This window comes from Desmodus rotundus, chromosome 11 (genome assembly GCF_022682495.2).
Source record: "Desmodus rotundus isolate HL8 chromosome 11, HLdesRot8A.1, whole genome shotgun sequence".
Classification (NCBI taxonomy): Eukaryota; Metazoa; Chordata; class Mammalia; order Chiroptera; family Phyllostomidae; genus Desmodus; species Desmodus rotundus.
Window position 1 is genome coordinate 10663875 of NC_071397.1, and position 19391 is coordinate 10683265.

The window sequence follows — 19391 nt, forward strand, 5'->3', positions numbered from 1 at the left end:
AAGGGAAGAGGCCAATTTGAGGGACCCAGGGAGAGGGCATTTCCTCCTGCTTCCGCCACTGCGCTTTCTGTGCCTTGTCTAACCCCTGGAACTCTGCAGAGGGAGCCCACCCACTTCACCCTCTGCTCCCCAGGGGCTCAGACTCACCAGGCTCTCTCATCTCCCATCTCCTCACCCCCAGTGTGGCCTCAGCTATGCACGGGGACAGTCACGACCGGTACGAACGTCTCACGTCTGTCTCCAGCTCCGTGGACTTTGACCAAAGAGACAATGTGAGTGCCCTTCCCAGACTTCTTAGCCACCCCCTCATCCTCCAGGGCATGTGGGCTGAGCATCCTCTAGCTTCCAGAGAACAGAGTCGGGGACCCGTGGAGTGCGGCCTGCTCAGCAGGGCCGTGCTTCCCTCAGAGCCGCAGGAGAGCCACCCAGACCCAGAACCCCTGGCTCTGTCCCCGGTGTCAGCCTCCAGAGCAGCATAAGCCTGATCCACGATTTCAAACCCGTTCCACAGTAGAGTTCAGTGCCCGCCTCTGCTGATTAATCCTAAGGACCCATTTTTCCTTAGACACGGTCTTAGAAGTAATCGTGAGTTTTTCATGCTGCCTAGCAAAACGTACAGAATCGGTGCGTTGCTCAGAGGTTGCAGGCGGGCAGCCCCTGGCTGGGCGGGCAGGGCCAGCTGACCTGCTTGTGGACTGGGGCTGAGTGGCAGTGGCCTCTGAAGATAAGGATTGTGCTTGGTGACTCACGGCAGGCCCCAGGCCCCTTTCACATCAGACCCTGCACTCTGACGTTCCCCGCCCAGCCCCCGTCATTCTGCCAGGGTTTAAGTGTCCTGGTCGGAACTCTAACCTTCAGGCCCTAGGATGGCTCTGGTCAGTCCAGCTCAAGCTGGGGGCCTGTTGGCTTCCTGAATTGGACGCGTCCTGGTAAGTGTCTAAACAAAAGTATTACCCCTGCCAGCCAGAGGTGTCCAGATGGTCCCCAGACTCAGGTGATATTGGCAATAGGTAGCACAGTCCTTTGTCTTGGCCGGGTACCTCTCTCCCCCTTCCTGTGTCAAGCCTGGGCCTTTTCCTGGTAGGAAGGTCAGGGACGGGGTGGGTCTCCCTGCCCATCCCTCCCCCAAATATCCCCTGCTGTGAGCGGGGCTCTGCCTGAAGACAGGCCTGGGGGCTTGCGGGTGGGAGCCTGTGGCTCAGTGACCTGGGGTCTCCCTTGGCTGAGGTGCTGTAGGAGACAAGTGTCGGGATCTCAGGCAGTATGGCGCAGGCCTCTGCTTTTGGCAGCCATGTTGCCAACTCTTCCTTTAGCTCTTCCTAGAACCCTGAATCCCAGCCATCCGTACCTTGGCCCACACAACTGCAGGACCTGGCCCGGTTCTGCTGCCCCGTGGGGTATTTGCGGGGGCCTGTAGCTCTGGGCGTGAGAGTGTACAGACTTTCGCCTTGGTCCTTTTCTTCTTCGAAGGCTGACACCTTCTCTGTCTCCCTCTCTGGGGTGAACTGTCTTCTGTGGGGGGGTTGTGGAAGCTGCACCAGGGTGAGTGGGACCTGAGGGGCAAGGGGAGGTTCGGGGTGGGGCTGGGGCCACAGCTGACAGCCCTCTGTCCCCCCAGGGTTTCTGTTCCTGGCTGACAGCCATCTTCAGGATAAAGTAAGTGAATGGTCTTCAGGCTGTAAAGAAAGAAACAGAGAAACTTCAGAACCTGTCATCTCCCGACAAAATCCAAAGCCCAGCAGCTTGGAGGGCCTTAGGGCTCCTAGCCAGCCCAGCACCCTTCTCCCTCCCCACTCCAGGGGGCCAGGCCCTGGGGTCCTGGCCTCTGCTGCCCCTGAGCTGGCTTCACTTGACCCCCCACCCCTGCCATGGTCTCCTAGCACCCCACTGCCTGGGAAGCCCTGCTCTGTCCACAGCTCTCCCTGCCCCTGCCGCCCTGACAGCAGGGGCTGGAGCCCCCACCTCAGAGCCTCCATGCAGCCAGCGGGTAGGGGCAGCAGGCAGGCTGGGAGCAGCCAGCCAGCAGCAGGCAAGAGCCAGTGTCCGGCAGGCAGAAGTCAGGAGATCAAGCCAGAGTGCGGCAGGCAGGCAGTGAGCGCTGAGAGAGGCAGGAAGCCGGACAGGTCAGCACCGGCCCCCAGGGCCCCCCCAAGTGTACCGTGTACTGTGTTGCACCAGCACCCATGAGGTGCTTCTGTTTCCCAAACCTCCATCCAGCCTCCTGCTTCCGCCTCTTCTTGTCACCATTCCTCCCCCTTTTGCCTTGACCTCCCTTTTTCCATCGTCCTCTCTCCTTTCCCTTTTCTCTCCATTCCTTATTTCTCCTCTTTCTCTTCAAAGCCTTCTGCTCCTTTTACTCCTCCCTCCCACCTTCCTTCCCAACTTCCTGTTCCCCTCTGCTGTTCCTCTTCTCTCTATTTGTCCCCTTTTCATCCCCTTCTCCTGCATCCTTCTTTTTCCCCCTCCCCCTCTCCCTCCTTTTCCTCTCCCCAGAAAATATGGGACTCAGAGACCCCATTTCCACGCCACACTGCTGCCCGGTTGGCAGGGGCTATGGTGGATGTGGGTAGGGGGTGGGTAAGGGCAGGCGAGGCGTGGCGGCCCCTCTGCGGCCCTGGTCCTCACCTGACTCCTTCGTCCGGCTGCACCGCAGGGATGATGAGATCCGGGACAAATGTGGGGGCGATGCCGTGCACTACCTGTCCTTCCAGAGGCACATCATCGGGCTGCTGGTTGTCGTGGGCGTCCTCTCCGTAGGCATCGTGCTGCCCGTCAACTTCTCAGGGGACCTGCTGGGTCAGTGAGGGCCAGGGTGGGTGGGGTAGAGAGAGGAGGGGGCGAGAGGGGACAGGCCCTGACCCCACCATCGGCCTTTCCCTTTTTCCACCCCCCAGAGAACAATGCCTACAGCTTTGGGAGAACCACCATTGCCAACTTGAAATCAGGGTAAGTTTAAGGAGCTGGTCGGTGAGGCCCGGGTCTGTGTCAGGGTCTGGGCCCTGACAAAGAGGGGAGGAAAGGGGGCGTGTTCGGGGGACAGGTGGCTGAGGTGGAGGCTGTGGTGCCTTGAGAGCTGGGGTTGGAAACAGAAGGGGTGGAACCCTGCTGTGGATTGCCAGGGGTGACCAGATAGAGAAGAGGACGGTGCGGCCTTGGGCTGGCGAGGCTGACACGGGGCAGGAGGCAGGTAGGGTAGCCAGTGGGTAGGGAGTGAAGAGATGACCTCTGGGGCATTTCAGTTGGAAAGGAACAGTCTTCAGGTCTAGGGGATGTGGGGTGTGGGGCCCACCCTGTGGGTTGTCAGTTCCAGAACACTGGTGGCAGCAGAGGGGCCCTAGACTAGGATTTAATGAGCACCGGGAGGTTGGGGGGGTCTGGGGGTGTTCCTAGCCCCTGAGGCTTCCGTACCCTTTGCTCCATCCAGGAACAACCTGCTATGGCTGCATACCTCCTTCGCCTTCCTGTACCTGCTGCTCACCGTCTACAGCATGCGTAGGCACACGTCCAAGATGCGGTACAAGGAGGACGACCTGGTGAGCGGGGCAGGGCCCCGGCCTGCCCTGCCCTTCCCCCGGCCCTTACTGCCTCGGCTCTGAGCTATGTCAGCCCCAGAGTTGGGCCAGCTTGGTTTGAGTCCTGGCCCAGCAGCTCAGGAGCTCCCACACTCTAAGTCTGTCACCTCCTGGAGCCTTGGTTTCCTCTTCTGACAAGTGACACAACAACAGTGCCTCTCCCGAGGCTGGAGGGGAGGTGAAGTGAGGCAATGCGCGGAAAGCCCCCGTGCTATGCCTGGCACTAGGGAAGCAGCTGTGGTGGGGGGTGCGGTAGTAAAATTCCCTATGATAATGGATGAAGTAAAACTTACCCACTAAGCTAGCGGTGAATGCCCACACTCCATGCCAACCACTGCTCTGGGTCTTCCCCCAACTCCTTCAGACACAAGGGGCCAGACGGCTCTTTCATTTGGCTCACTGCCTGATTTTTATCAGAAAGTCCCCAAGGCCTCTGCCACCCCTCTCTGCTCCTCTCTGCTCCCCCATTCCCCACCCCTTCCCTATGTCTTCTGGCCCCTCTCACCTGCCTCTCACTCCAGGTGAAGCGGACTCTCTTCATCAATGGAATCTCCAAATACGCAGAGTCAGAAAAGATCAAGAAGCATTTTGAGTGAGTAGCCACTCCTACCTCCCCACCCCCAACCTTAGGCCCTGCAGACCCTTCTTTGCCTTTCAGTTCCCAAGACCCGCCTCCTCACATGCCTCTCACTCCTCTCACTCAGGGGTCTGGGCCATGGCGAGGGTAGAGGTTAGACAAAAGAATTCTCTGGCTCCAGGGCAGCCCAACACTTGCACTGGGCGAGAGGCATCTCTAGGAGCACAAGAGAAATACTTGAAATACTTGAGCAGTGAGTCCAGTCTCCCACACAGTGCCCCCCTGCCCAACCCCCGCCGCCTTCTCCGGCTCAAACTGGGTCACGGGTTGTCGCCCAAGGGTCCACAGTATATGGCTTCTTCAAAATGATATGTGACATTCTGGAGTGTGTACGTAGACTGGCAGGGAGAAGCTCCTTACTCCCAGTGGGCCATCAGGGAGCCCCAGAGCACCTGGGCCGTGTGTCCCCTCAGGTTCTTTTCAACTCTGGAAGTGTGTCTCAGTGGGAAGGGGTCCCAGGCGGCCAGAACGGTCTGTGTACAGGGTTAGGGGTCCTAGCGTATACTCATCTGTCTATTCAGCAGACTTTCTCAGGTGCTAAGGCGTAAGTCCCTGTGGTAGGCCTCGGGACAATACAAATGAATAAAAGGCTGTTGAACTCTCGGGGGCCCACAGTATGGAGGTCATCTTTAGGAGCCAGTCCAAGGTCCAATCAAAGATTGGTCTGGGGTCAGAATTAGGAGTTGGCCAGTGGTCTTGATAAGAGACATTGATGGTCCGAGTCAGGGCCGTCTCTGGTCAGGGTGGGGATTCGGTGAGGCCTGGATTCACTGTCAGCTGGCCAGGACTGGAGGTCAGGCATTGTTTTGGACCAGGACAGCATCGAGAGCCAGCGCCTGGGCAGGGTCAGATTCCACACCTCCGCGTTACAGGAGAATGATGGCTTTGCGATCGGCATTGGTAGATAAACACTCAGCTCATTCAGCAGGCATTTATTAGTCGCCTTCTACACGCCAGGCAGAAATCAGTGAGAAACAGGCCCCGCCCCCATACAATTCCCAGAACAACAGTCCAAACTAAATCAAACTCCGTCAGGCTGAGAGAACAATTTGGGGTCCTAGCTGGAGCTCAAGCTGTGATCAGCATTAGGGGGCAGTCTGAGATTAAGGATAGTGCATGCTCAGAATTAGGTGACCCCTAACATTACTGTCCAGTTGAATCAGCTGTTAGCTTGTACCGACAAGTCCTGTAGAAACGAATGTCCATTGCGCTGCGCTGTGGCTGCACTGGAGTATGAGCTGGGGAGTAACAGTCAGCGGAAAAGAAGAAGCCCCTGCCCTCATCCTCTTACTTCCAGTGGGCCCCAGTGGGCCGGGGAGGACCATGAACAAGTGAACTAGCAGCAGACACTGTGTCGAGAGGCCGTAGGTGCAAAGAGGAAAACCAGAGCAGAAAGAAGGGCAGTGTGAAGGACTCAGGCAGGGTGTTCGGATGGGGCGGGGTGGGGTGGGGGCTGTGGGCTCGGACAGCAGGACCGTTGAGCAGAGACTCGCATGCTCTGGGGGAGTGAACCCCACTAGCCAAGCCTTCATTTATGCAGCACACCTTCGTTACGCACCTACTACGTGCGTCACACCAGGGAGACAAGGAAGAACCAGACATGGGGGCTGTCCGTGGGGAGCTCACAGTCCAAGCTGTCTTTCAGGGATTGGTCTTCTGTGGCTTTGTTTAGGAAATAGTCTGTGATTAAAATTGGTGGTTAGCCTATAAGCGGGGATGGGGGGACTGGTCTTAATGGGAGCTTTGGGGAATCAATGGAATGAGTATCATGGAATAGCCATTTCATTGATCAAATCATTCGGCACATACATGTTTATTAAGCACCTACTATGTGCAAGCTGTGGGCTCAGTCATGGGTACGTGGTAAAATACAAGAGGCAGCCTTGCCCTCATGGAGCTCCTGGGCTAGTTGACAGTACTTGGCTAGGCTGCGGTCCGGGCCTGGGGTCTGTCTGGATTGGAGGACTGACCCAGCAGAGTCAGGGAATATTCTGTGTGCAAAACCAGGGAGCCTGTGTGCTGGGCGTTAAGGGGTTAGAGATCAGTTGAGTGAGAACGAGGGCTCACCCTGTCACAGGGTGGTGAGGCCCTTCCAAAGAGGATTCCTACAATGGTTTGAGAACATCACCATCAGGGAAAAGGTCTGGGAAGTGCTTTTCAGGAAGCCCATCAGGTTTCAGTTTCCAAATTTTCATGGTTTTGTGCAGTTTATCTTGTTACTTGAAAGCAGTATCTAGTGCATCTTTAACACTTAGTGGTGCTTCAAAAATTTTTTTAAAAGATTTTATTTATTTATCTTTAGAGAGGGGAAGGGAGGGAGAGAAACATCAGTGTGGGGTTGCCTCTTGAGCTCCCCCTACTGGGGACCTGGCCCACAACCTAGGCATGTGCCCTGACTGGGAATCAAACTGGTGACCCTTTGGTTCGCAGGCCGGTGCTCAATCCACTGCATGATTTTTTTTTTTAAGTAGGGCTAAACCTAGATTACGGATTAAGATCAAGGGGCAGGGTGTGATCAGAATGTAAAGGGAACTGCTCCCGCACTCAGCAGGTGCACTCAGCAGGTAGCCCTCGAGCCCAGCCAGGGACCAGGTACTGAGAGTCAGGAACGGTCTCTCTAGTCAGTCTCAAGTCAAGGTTGGGGTCTATCTTTGGTCAGGGTTAGAGGGTCAGTCTTTGGTCTGAGTTGTGGATCAGTTTGGGTCAGAGTAAAGGATCAGTGTCTGGGGTTAGAGGTCTATCTCAGGTCAGGGTTCAGGATCAATCTCTGGTTGGTCTTGGGGCAGAGATTATTCTGTAGACTGTGGGTTGGTTGGGGTCAGTTCATAGTCAAGCCTAAGTGTTGGCCTATACCCAGATCTTCTGGGAACAGGGTAAAGGGAACAACCCATGAGTAGAAACAGGTTCTCCCAACTTAAAGTTCAAAGCCGTGGACAACTTAAAGTTCAAAGCCGTGGACGAGAACCAGACCACAGTTGCGGCTGCCCTAGCACCACGCAGGTGTGCTCATATCCTGGGTCATCGGCCCACACTGTGCTCACACAGCTTCCCACGCCTCTGCACACATACTACCCCCACTCAGATGAGCACAAGGAGGAATTTCAATGTTTTATTGGAGGAGGAACTCTCGTTTTTATAGGCAAAGAAAGAGGGAGCTTGAAATGGGGGGGGTCTTGAAGATGATGGGGTCATGCATGAAAGTTGGGGGCAGGTGGGAGGGTCCCCGCAGAAGATGACGGTAGACTGTATTTCAGGGAGGCCTACCCCAACTGCACGGTTCTGGAAGCCCGCCCATGTTACAACGTGGCTCGCCTTATGTTCCTTGATGCAGAGAGGTGATGGGGACAGGGACTGGAGGTGGGAGGGTGACACCTGAGGGCCCCCTGCCCATTGTGGAGGGTGTTGTGGCTGCAGAAGAGGAGGCAGGCTCCCTTTCTGGGTGTTCCCTGGGGCATTTGACTTTAATTCAGCCCCTGGAGTGCTTATCAGTTCAGCTCTGGACAGAGCAAGGCCTGGAGGTCAGAGCTGGTTGCAGAAGTAAAGGGGCTCACCATCCCTACCCCATCTGAGAACAGACCTTCTTCAACTACAGTATAAGAAATTGAGGCCAGACTGTAGCAAGAATTTCTGGTCTCCAAGGGATGGGTAGGGAGACACTGGGACCCCGGAATGGGGACATGTTTGAACCATGCATCCCAAACAAACCCAAGAGCAAGATACCCTGGAGCTTGGGGAGTGAACTAATGACCCCTGAGCTGGCCTCCCCACTGGTCCTCCCAGCCAGGCAGTATGTGACTGGGCACTTGGGTTCCACAGGAAGAAGGCTGAGCGGGGAAAGCAGTACTTCACAAACCTCCAAAGCAAAGAGAATGTCCCCACTATGATCAACCCCAAGCCCTGTGGTCACCTCTGCTGCTGTGTGGTTCGAGGCTGTGAGCAGGTACGAGGTGGGCTGGCCAAGGGGCATGCCCGGCCTCTGCACAGACCTCAGGGCCCCAGAGCTCCTGATGGCACGGGGAGGAGTTGGAAGGGCCTGAGGAAACAGATCACAGCAGAGACGGATGCTCTCCATGGTGCATGTCCCACCCCCTGTCAGTGTGTACGCACACACACACAAACACACAGGCCCTGCACATAAGCACCCAAAGGCAAGCTGCCTCCCAGAGGAGTTAAGGCCAGAGCTGGAGCCGGGGCCAGGCCCAGGGCGCAGCCCCTCTCTCAGTGGCTCTCCACCTGTTGTTCCTATAGCCCTTGAAGCCCTGTTCCCACTGTTGGGTTGTCCCCTGTTCCTACAGTGACCAAATTTTCAAACCCTGAATCAGAAGAGGTCAGCCAAGAGGACAGTGTTGTGCCGTACATACTGGCTCTGTGGCTTTAGGCAAGTTTTTTGATTGCCCTGTGCCTCTGTTTCCTCATCTGTAAGATGGGGTTAATCGTACCTACCTCATAGGCTTGTTGTGAGAGACAGAGAGAGCTTAAGCAGTGCCTGGCCCGTAGGAAGGTCCGGGTGAGTGCAGCTGGTCCGCGGGCACCAGCCCAGCTCTCTGCCCAGAGCCTGCCTCGTCCTCCCCGCAGGTGGAGGCCATCGAGTACTACACGAAGCTGGAGCAGAAGCTGAAGGAGGACTACAAGCGGGAGAAGGAGAAGGTGAACGAGAAGCCTCTTGGCATGGCCTTTGTCACCTTCCACAATGAGACCATCACTGCCATGTGAGCCTCCCTCCAGCCTGCCCACCCCAGCCCCAGTCCCCGTGACCAGTCCGGGGCTCCCAGGCCCCCGCACTCATGGCTAGCTGTCAGCAGTCGGGTCCCCATCGACTGGTGTTGCGATAACTGGTGTCCATCCCCACAGTATCCTGAAGGATTTCAACGTGTGTAAATGCCAGGGCTGCACCTGCCGCGGGGAGCCACGCGCCTCGTCCTGCAGCGAGTCCCTGCACATTTCCAACTGGACCGTGTCCTACGCCCCAGACCCCCAGAACATCTATTGGTGAGCAAAGGGCAGGCTTCATGGGCCTGGGTGGGCTCCAGTGGGTAGGGAGGGGGTGTCCTAGGTGTCACCAGTAGGGCATCGAGTGTCTGAAATGACTGCCTCCCTGGCCTTCCAGGGAGCACCTCTCCATACGCGGCTTCATCTGGTGGCTGCGCTGCCTAGTCATCAACGTCGTCCTCTTCATCCTCCTCTTCTTTCTCACCACCCCGGCCATCATCATCACCACCATGGACAAGTTCAACGTCACCAAGCCCGTGGAGTACCTCAACGTGAGTCCATATCCCACTGCAACCTGCCCCAGCAGAAAGCTCCCACACAACCAGGGGCTGCAAATCCCACTGTGTTTCTTCCCTTGGGTTCCTTGCCACCTTCCCCCAGGAGAGGCCACCCTTGCACGTGCAAACACCTACAGAGACCCCAGGAAAGAGAGAGCCCAGGCCCAGTCCTAACTGACCACGTGACCTCGGATAGTTCCCTTCTCACCCCTCGTTCTCCTCAACAGAAGAATGGAAGGTTCAGACTAGGTAGTTGGCTTCCAAACTTAAAGCTTTTATCAAAAGGAGTCTTACCTGAAACCCGGTATGGAAAAGCAAGGCTGCACAGATGGCAGTAGGGTGGGGGGCCACTTCACCTGGTCGCCCTTCACCCCTCCTGCCACTCAGTTCAAAGAAAGGTAGTTTGAAAATCACTGAATGATGATAGCACAATAGATAAGACGTAGAATTTCTGCGTTCAAATCCCCACGCCACTACTTACTAGCTGGGCAATCTAGTAAGCCTCAGTTTGCTCATCTGCAAAATGGGATAATGTTGTTGTGAGGAATAATGTAATGTACATGATCAGTGCTTGGCACAGAGTAGGGCTTAGCAAATGGCTAACTAACATGTTTCATCCTGGGGTTGCAAATACAGCCCTGGCCCCCACCCTCAACCCTTGGCCTCCAGATGCTCTGGACTTCTAACCTGGGGCCCTGAGAGCCATGGGGCCCAGGGCTCAGTGGGGGAGGGCAGGTAAGCAAAGCAAGCTGGGCCAACTAGATTGCCCTCACCTGACTCATCCCCGTCCTGTATCCCACCGCAGAACCCCATCATCACCCAGTTCTTCCCCACCCTGCTGCTGTGGTGCTTCTCAGCCCTGCTCCCCACCATCGTCTATTACTCTGCCTTCTTTGAAGCCCACTGGACACGGTGAGACCCCTCCACATACATGGTGCCTTGCTTTGGCGCCCAAGAACTACACCCATGCCATTGGGCAGCCCTTTGCCATTTCGGCTCCCTGCCCTGGGGGTCCCAGAGCTGGCAGGAAAGGCATGGTGTCAGCATCCTCACATTGGAAAGCATCCCCCTGCCCAGGGGACCCTCCTGGAACACTGAATTGGCTGGGGAACAGCATGGGGGCCGGCCCACCTGACCTCTGCCCCTGTGTCCCCTCCCTAGCTCCGGAGAGAACAGGACCACCATGCACAAGTGCTACACCTTCCTCATCTTCATGGTGCTGCTCCTGCCCTCGCTGGGACTGAGCAGGTGGGTCCAAAGAGAAGGCATGGGAGCTGGGGCGGGGGGAGTCTCAGGACGGGGAGAGGGAGTGGTTCAGGCTCCCACGTCCCCTACCAATCCAAGCACCCCGTGTTTAGGGGGCATCCTCAGAGGCTCTTGGCGGGGACTCCCATCCCTGTTCCAGCCCCCACCACCCCTCTCCTCCTCTCCAGCCTGGACCTCTTCTTCCGCTGGCTCTTTGACAAGAAATTCTTGGCTGAGGCAGCTATTCGGTTTGAGTGAGTGACGGGGCCCCCAGGGAAGGAGACTGCATGGAGGGGTGGGTATGCTTGAGAGACACTTCCTTCCCCGGGGGAGGGTGCAATACAGTTCCCTGCCCCTGCAGTGGGGAGAGAGAGGAGCTTACCCCACAGGCTGGCAGGTCACCCCAGAGGGCTCACAGGGAGTCTCGGGTGTATACCTGGGAGTTTCCCGGGGCGATGTTGGGGCTCACTCCCAGGTCACCCTGAAGGTGTATTTGAGGCCCCCACACGAGGGTTTCTGTGAGGGTTCTGGGACGAACTCTGGGAGTTTTGGGGGTTGGATCTTGGTCATGCTGTAGGAGTGACCTGGGGTTCCTAGAGGTACCCCTGAGGGTCTCTGGAGATCGCTGTTTAGATCTATGGGGGACTCTGGGACACTTACAGGGCGCAAGTTCAGGGCACACTTCTCAAGTGTCAGGCTCCTATTCAGAGGTGTGACTGTGCTTATTTCTGAGGCCCCTTCTCTGGGGATCCCTGTGAGAGTGTCTTAGGGGGCACGTACCATGGCTGAAATGTGGGTGCAAGCTCCAGGGGTCTTGCTCTGGGCCATCTGTAGGAATCTTGGGCTCCCACTTACGGTCACGAGCATCCTGGCTCTTCACTCTGAAGATCTCCAGGGGAGGCTCTCTGGAGCTTGTGTTCTGGAGGTGACTTTGGATTAAGACCTAAAGCAGAGAGCCACCTTGGTGTTCCTGGGGCTCACACACCCTCAGGGATCTTTGGGGGATTTCACAGGGTTGCTATGGAAATCTTGGGCAGATGCCCTGAATACTGCTGGCTCTAGGGGTCTCAGGCACTCTCTCCATGGGTCTTTATGGGGCACAGGTTCTCAGGGTGCCTCTGAGCTCACACTCTCAGGTCATGTCCACGCACAGTGAGGGTGTGAGGTGTGTCAACACTCGGGGGGGACTGGGGCACCAGGTGCTCGGGGGTGAGCTGGGGACATGTGGCTGTTCACAAGGCACGTTGGGGATGAAAGTGTGGTACCTGTCATGCTGGTAGTGGGCGGGCAGCCACCCAAGGGTGCAATGCTGGAGCACTTGGTGCCCGTAGGTGCGTGTTCCTGCCCGACAACGGCGCCTTCTTCGTGAACTACGTCATTGCTTCTGCCTTTATCGGCAACGCCATGGACCTGCTGCGCATTCCGGGCCTGCTCATGTACATGATCCGGCTCTGCCTGGCGCGCTCCGCGGCGGAGAGGCGCAACGTGAAGCGGGTAACGGCCACGGGGCCGCTTCGGCTCGCACAGCGCCCCCCTGGTGGGCCCAACCAGGAACAGCAGCAGTGTGCTAGGGTGTGGGGCTTATGGGTGCGAGATAGTGCAGTTCTGTAGCCCTGGGTTATCCCCTTCCCATCTGGGCCTCAATTTTCCCATGTGCACGGCGATGGGTTGACACAGATAACCCTGAAGGCCCTGGCCAGTTCTGACAGTCTAGTGCTCTGTGATGGGAGTTGGGGGAGATCCAGGTCCCTACACCTAGGGTCCCTGGGCCCTAACCTCACACAAGGGCTCTGGGCATCCCACTCCCGAGCCCACCTCTCTGCCAGCCCCTGACCCCTTGAAGGCCCCACCCCCATGCCCTGTCACTATCCACCCTGACCACCTTCTCAGCCACAGCTCCTCTCTCCGCCTGCTTTGCCCTGCCCTACCCTGGACATTGGGTTCGTTTTCCCTATTGCTTCTTTCCTGGCCCTTCTCCTTTCCCATCTGCCCTCTGCCCCTCCAGGCTGCCCCTCCCCTCCCTGAGCCCCCCTCCTGCCCATCTCCCCCCCAGCATCAGGCCTACGAGTTCCAGTTTGGCGCAGCCTACGCCTGGATGATGTGCGTCTTCACGGTGGTCATGACCTACAGTATCACCTGCCCCATCATCGTGCCCTTCGGTAGGCACCGCCGCGCCGGGACCTGGGCCCTGCTCGGGGGGACCCGGGGCCTTGCCCGCTCCACTCCAGTAAGGCAGGCCACCCCGAGTGGACAGGGCCCTGGCTGGGAGACCGGCCGCTTGGGCCTCCCGCCCGGATCCTGGCTCAATCTGGGACCCGGCCTGGGGGGAGGAGGGGAAAAGCCATCTCAGCTCAGGCTGGACCCACCTGCTGCGCTGGACCCCTGGGCAAAGTCACCCCAACATGACCATACTCGCCCACACTCAACTGTATACTGGGCCTTCACTCAACTGCATACTGGGACACACATCACATACCCTCTAAAGTGTTCACACGCACGCACACACACACGCACACACACGTCCACGCGGGGTCCATGCGCACATTTGTACAAAGCCCTGTAAACTCAGGAGAGACACTCGGACCCCAGGGTGGGGAAGGGTCCTCACCACTCGTGGAGATGCCCTGCGGCCTAGCCCAGCAATGCGATTAGGCGAGTCCCTCTTCCTCCACAGTTCAGCAGCCTCTTCAACTATTGCCCCCACTAGTGGTCTCTACTTTCCCCCCGATAACATCCCAGCCCCTTAACCACGCTTCCTGGTTGCTGAAGGCTCCAAACTCCCAAACTAACCTTGTTTTCCTCCAAAAGTTCCATTCCCTCAGTCTCCTGGAAAACAGACCTTACTGCCTAATTTATGCCCGTCTATTTAGGAACAGGGGTAGAAAAAAAAGTGTGGATATTAACAGGATGCTTGTTGATCCATTGAATCCAGCGAATGGATTTCTAATAGAATTGCTACTGAGGGGCTGCAGATCGAGGGGATGAAGCAGAGGAAGCGGAGGTCTGGTCCTGCAGGAGGCTTGGGGCCCTATCCTGTGTGGGGCTGAGGCAGGAGAAGGGAGGCCAGCCCTCGGAAGGACCAGGACAACCTGTGGTGGACACAGGTGGTCTGTCGGCACTGGTTCCGAGGTTAGGGCCCATGTGGCTTCTCCCAGGGCTCATGTACATGCTGCTGAAGCACCTGGTAGACAGGTACAATCTCTACTACGCCTACCTGCCGGCCAAGCTGGACAAGAAGATCCACTCGGGGGCTGTGAACCAGGTGGTGGCCGCACCCATCCTCTGCCTCTTCTGGCTGCTCTTCTTCTCCACCATGCGCACGGGTGAGGCCCCTCCCCACGGGGAGCGGGGGCGGGTGGGGGCCGAGGGGCCTCCTTCCAGAGTCAAGGCAGAGCAGGCCCCCGGAAGGTCTGTGATAGAGAGGCTGCAGACAAGGGGCCTGGGAGAGGCTGCAGCACCTGGGAGCGTGGGACTGCATTCAGAAGGGAGCCACGTGGGGCTGGGGGGCCCAGGGGAGAGGTAGCAGCCCCGTTCTTTGCCCCTCCATAACAGGGTTCCTAGCCCCCACGTCCATGTTCACATTCGTCGTCCTGGTCATCACCATTGTCATCTGCCTCTGCCACGTCTGCTTCGGACACTTCAAATACCTCAGTGCCCACAACTACAAGGTGTGGGGCGAGGGGGGCAGGGCATGGCAGAAGCTCAAGGGTGTGCAGGGGTGAGGGGACGGTTGGGAGCTGAGGGCAGGGGCGGTGTGCGGCCATGACTGCGGCTGACGGAAAGGGCACTCCTGCTAACCCCTGACTCATTCCGGGCCCCTCAAGATTGAGCACACAGAGACAGATGCCGTGGACTCCAGAAGCAATGGACGGCCCCCCACTGCTGCCGCTGTCCCCAAATCTGCGGTAAGTGCCCCACTCATAGCCAAGGGTGGGGAGGGGCCTCTGAGACTCAGCCCCAAAGCTGGGTATCCCATTATCCTCCAGAAAGGAAAGCCTGTCCCCTGTCCCACTGTTGTGGGGAAGAGGGGCAGGGAGAAGCCTGGCTTCACAGGGCTGCCCGCCTCCCCTGGGCAGGGCATATGTCCCTTCCCCTGTAGGCCCTTCGACTGCCCATCCCACCTACCCACAAGGGGCAGCTGCCCACCCACATGCCTCACTCCTTTCCCCCTTCAGAAATACATCGCTCAGGTGCTGCAGGACTCAGAGGTGGACGGGGATGGGGACGGGGGTCCTGGAAGCTCTGGGGACGAGCCCCCATCATCCTCGTCCCAAGATGAGGAGCTGCTGATGCCACCTGATGGCCTCACAGACACAGACTTCCAGTCGTGCGAGGACAGCCTCATAGAGAACGAGATTCACCAGTAAGGGGAGGGAAGGGCCCTGGAGGCCACGCCCTGCCCCACCCCACCCCACCCCCACGGACACTAAAAAAAGGAAACACTAATAATTTATTAGATCTAAAACCCCTTCCTCCCCCATCCCTTGCTTTCATTAAGGTATTTAAACCTGGGCGTTTTGCTGCTCTCCCCCATCACAGAGTGGGAGAGGAGACCCCAACCTCAGTGAGGACAGCCCCGAGCCGGTCCCGGGGCAGAGGGGTGTGGACAGAGTTCCCCAAGATCAGTGCCCCCCCCAGGCTAGTAGTGTGGTCAGTAAAGGGTTAATGAGAGCCAAGATGGGCACCTGGTGCCGTGGCTGGAGACCTGGGGGGGCGTTCAGGTGGATCAGGGCAGTCCCGGGTTCTTTCCTCCCCGCAAGTGCCCCTGGGACCTGGCACTCCAGGGAAGGGGAGCCTCCAGCCCCTAAGGGCTGCATGAGAGGGAACGGGGTGCCAAGTGGGAGGAAGAGTCAGGCCCGAGCCAGGGGGGCGACCTGGGGTGGGGGGTGGGCATAGCTGACACTGGACAATGGGTTTTTGCACTGTTTTTTTTTTTCTTTTTTTCCTTTAAAATAAAAATGGAAAGAAAAGCTCTGAGACACGTGTCCGGTTTGTGCCACTGCCCCGGACACCTGGCAGGGGCCCTGCCGCCATTCTGTGGGGCTGGAGAAGCTGTTTGGAGTCCCCGTGTGACCCTGGGCCGGACACTTCGGGAGGGAGGGTCTCGGGGGAGGTGCCTGCTGGGATAACGCTGCCCCTCTCCCTGCACCTGCCAGCTCTGCCTCCACCCCTGCCCTGAGGCAACTGTGGGACCACTCAGACTGAGGGACAGGGACACAAGCCAACATTCGGAATCCCCGAGAGCCACGCAAATGAAACAGATTCAGTGGAGATAGGTCAGGAAAAGCCACAAGTTCTACACTGGTCCCAGAAGACTTCCTGGAGGAGGAAGATTCCAGGACAGCGGCTTCCAGGAAGGGGCTCAGCAGCTGCTCTGGAGGGGAAGAGGCAAGAAAGCAGGGCCACCATAGTCAGCCAAATTCTGTTGTTTGTTGTCAACACGACTACATTTTATTGAGTGATTAATATGTGCCTGGGATTATGCTAAATGGCTGTCATGTTTCAGAGCGTTTACGCAGAGAGCTTGCCTGAGTGGGGACAGGTCTGCCGGGGAGGTTACGTAAGACATGTCAGGAGTTCACTGGGCCCAGTACCAGGCACATGATGCACACCCAGCAAACACCAACCCTTGTTTGCTGCCATGGTCATGCACAGCACCTACAAAGCAGGCGTGGTATTGCTCTTTTCCTGGATGAGGACAGAGTCCCAGGGAGAGTTTGGGCTTTGCCCAAGGTGACCGGCCTGGGGGCAATCTTACCGGTCGCGAATGTCTCAGTGAGCTGGCCCCCAGCACATCTATCCCTTACCCCGCAGGAGTGTCCACAACCCTCCAGAAAAAGCCCCCTCCCCACCCTCCCTCAAGTCTTACTCATCCTCTAAGACCCAACTCAAATTCACCTTCTCTGACAAGTTCCCGTGACTGCTTCAGCCCACCCTCCAGAGACCCACAGAGCTGCGTGGTCACCACCCCGCCCCCCACCACCCCCGCACACACCCGAGAGTGTGCACCGTGGCAGCAGGGGCCAGGACACGGCCCAGCTCTGCTTCCATTACTAATTCTCCATGCGGCCCCGAGAAAGCCAACTCTCCTCTCTGGACCTGTTCTCTCATAAATAAAATCAGGAGGTGTGACCAGGTAACCCCTAAATCCCCGGAGTGCCCTCTTATCCACCCTCCACCTACCAGCAGGATCCCCACCCCCCGCAAAAAAAAAAAAAAAAAAAAGTGAGTTAAGGAACTCCCAGAGGGGAGAAGAGAGCTCAGTGGAGGAGAAGCAGGTGTCTTAGAGTCCTGGACACAACAAACAGTGGGGACAGCAAATGAGGTAAAAAGCCCGTAACGATTGCCCAGGCACCAGTGAGGGGCAGGAAGCACATGGTGCCTGCGGTGAGAGGTGCCCCCACACAGCAAACACAGCTTGGAGGGCCAGTGTTTTCTGCTGGCTGGCTGTGGGCGGGGGTGGGCCGAATACAGCTGAGGCAAAGGCTGGGTGGTCCTGGCCTCTGACTTCACGAATAGATCAGATCAAGTCCCAGGGCTGCAGGAGCCACTGGGCCTAGGGTGGGGGACCAGAGAACAGGCTTTAAGAAGCAGCCAAGAGCCCTGACTGGTGTGGCTCAGCTAGTTGAGCATCATCCCGCAAAGCAAAGGGTTGCTGGTCTGATCCCCGGTCAGGGGCACATGCCTGGGTTGCCGGTTCAGTCCCGGATCAGGGTGCATACAAGAAGCAACCAGTTGATGTTTCTCTCTCACATCGATGTTTCTCTCCCTCATCCCCCTCTCTAAAAATAAGTAAATAAAACATTTGGGGGGAAAAGGAAAAAAATAAAGAAGCAGTCAGGAGTGATTTGAACCAAGCGCCGTGGCCCATGAAGACATCACCGTCACTTGCCTGGACAGACCTCAGCCTGGGCCTCTGGGCAGCCTAGACCTCCTGGTTCCTCACTGCCCACATGCCTCCCCTTCCCTCGAGGGAGGGTCTCCCCTGACTCCACCTCACAGGGCCTTCTAGAAGGACCTGAGTTGAAAGCCAAGTTCAAGTGTTTTCAGATGTGAAATTTCAGGTGATGCCCAAGCAGCAGATGGAGCAAAGGTCCTGGGAGAGCCCCGCCCCAGGGTGGAATGGAGGAGAACGCCTGCTCTCACCCACACCTGCTCCTGGCACCTCTTCATGGGCAGAACCCGGGTCAAGAGGTGGAATTACAACACAGATATTTGGCAAACATTCCCTGAGCAGGGGTTAAGCTCCCAGCTCCGTGCTGGGTGCTGCAGAGGAGCCGGGAGGCACAGTGGTGGAATCACTGAAGGAAGATGGAGGCCACAGGGAGCCCCAAAGTCCACCTCACTTCCTCTCTTTACAACTGGGGCCAGCAGAAGATAATAGATAGGGGATGAGGCTTCAGGTTCAAACCCTGGCTCAGCCATTTACCAGGGTCTCATACCGCTCAGAAAGAACTCTTGTCCTTTATACACAAAGTACATCTGACACCAAATGGGTGGGCACGTTTCCCACACCAACCAACCCTCCAACTCTCCAGGCGCCAGCTGTGTGTCCAGTTCAGTCCTGGCACGGTCAACCTGAAGGCAGCATCCGGTCCCATGGGTTAAGGGCTCAGTCCCACAAGACTGACCTCACTTCACACAAATCACAACTGACCAGCTATGAATAGGGCTTCCCATAATCCCCTCCTCAAGTTCAATAATTTGCTATGATGCCTCACAGAACTCAGGGACACACTTACTTACATTTGGCAGTTTACTATATAAGGATATGATAAAGGGTACAGATGAGGAGCCAGACAAAGAAGTGCAGAGGGTGAGGTCCAGAAGGGACCGCAGAGCTTCTGTCCCTGTGGAGCTGGGACGTCCCACCCTCCCAGCAAGTGCATGTGTCTCCAACCCAGAAGCTCTCTGACCCTGACATTTTAGCGCTTTTCATGGAGGTTTCACCACGGAAGCATGATAGATTTCTCTTTTTACTCCTTTGATTTCATGTCTTTGACTCTTCCAAGGAAAGCATTGGCCCTGACCAGTGTGGCCCAGTGGGTTGGGCATCATCCCGCAAACCAAAAGTTCACTGGTTTGATTCCCGGTCAGAGCACATGCCTGGGTTGCGGGCCAAGTCCCCAGTTGGGGGCATGCAAGTGGCAACCAATTGATGCTTCTCTCCCTCCCTTCCCCTCTCTCTAAAAATAAATAGATAAAACCTTTAAAATAAAGGAGAAAGAAAATATTGGTTCCTGGTGACAAGAGCATTGTAACTGACTTACTGTATTCTACACCTGTTGTCCCCCTGATCCATGGGGGACATGTTCCAAGACCCCGGTGAGTGGATGCCTGAAACTGCAGACAGTACTGACCCTACATACTCTGTTTTCTCCTATACACAATGAAGGGTAACTTATAAATTAGGCACAGTAAAAGACTGACAACAATAACTGAAAATAGAATAGAACAAGTAACAATATACTGTAATAAAAATTATGTACTTGTCACCCCGGCGGGGTTGCTCAGTTGGTTGGAGCGTCATCACGTACATTTTGGGTTCCATTCCCAGTCAGGGCACACACCTAGGCTGCAAGTCAGGGGCACGTATGGGAGGCAACCAATCAATGTTTCTCTGTCACATCCATGTTTCTCTCTCTCTCTCTCTGTCTCTCTCTCCCTCTC

The 19391-nt window shown here is 56.8% G+C and overlaps 1 protein-coding gene across 5 annotated transcripts in view; it reads left to right on the forward strand.

The window, feature by feature from the left end:
- The window catches only part of TMEM63B (transmembrane protein 63B), a 23503-nt gene extending 7805 nt beyond the window's left edge, over window positions 1-15698 (forward strand). For 4 of the 5 annotated variants that reach the window (XM_053913777.1, XM_024557687.3, XM_053913778.1 and 1 more), the window contains 20 exons: window positions 182-272; window positions 1619-1656; window positions 2654-2796; window positions 2895-2946; window positions 3425-3533; window positions 4094-4164; window positions 7464-7544; window positions 8026-8149; window positions 8785-8918; window positions 9061-9198; window positions 9317-9470; window positions 10282-10388; window positions 10638-10724; window positions 10910-10975; window positions 12053-12215; window positions 12775-12880; window positions 13877-14044; window positions 14274-14389; window positions 14546-14626; window positions 14897-15698. In XM_053913777.1, the coding sequence (XP_053769752.1) occupies window positions 182-272; window positions 1619-1656; window positions 2654-2796; window positions 2895-2946; window positions 3425-3533; window positions 4094-4164; window positions 7464-7544; window positions 8026-8149; window positions 8785-8918; window positions 9061-9198; window positions 9317-9470; window positions 10282-10388; window positions 10638-10724; window positions 10910-10975; window positions 12053-12215; window positions 12775-12880; window positions 13877-14044; window positions 14274-14389; window positions 14546-14626; window positions 14897-15088 (2221 nt within the window). In that variant the 3' untranslated portion in view covers window positions 15089-15698. Of the gene's footprint in view, window positions 1-133; window positions 273-1618; window positions 1657-2653; window positions 2797-2894; window positions 2947-3424; window positions 3534-4093; window positions 4165-7463; window positions 7545-8025; window positions 8150-8784; window positions 8919-9060; window positions 9199-9316; window positions 9471-10281; window positions 10389-10637; window positions 10725-10909; window positions 10976-12052; window positions 12216-12774; window positions 12881-13876; window positions 14045-14273; window positions 14390-14545; window positions 14627-14896 lie in introns of all 5 variants that reach the window. The other variant, XM_045193073.2, reaches the window with a different exon arrangement.
- The last annotated feature ends 3693 nt before the right edge of the window (window positions 15699-19391 follow it).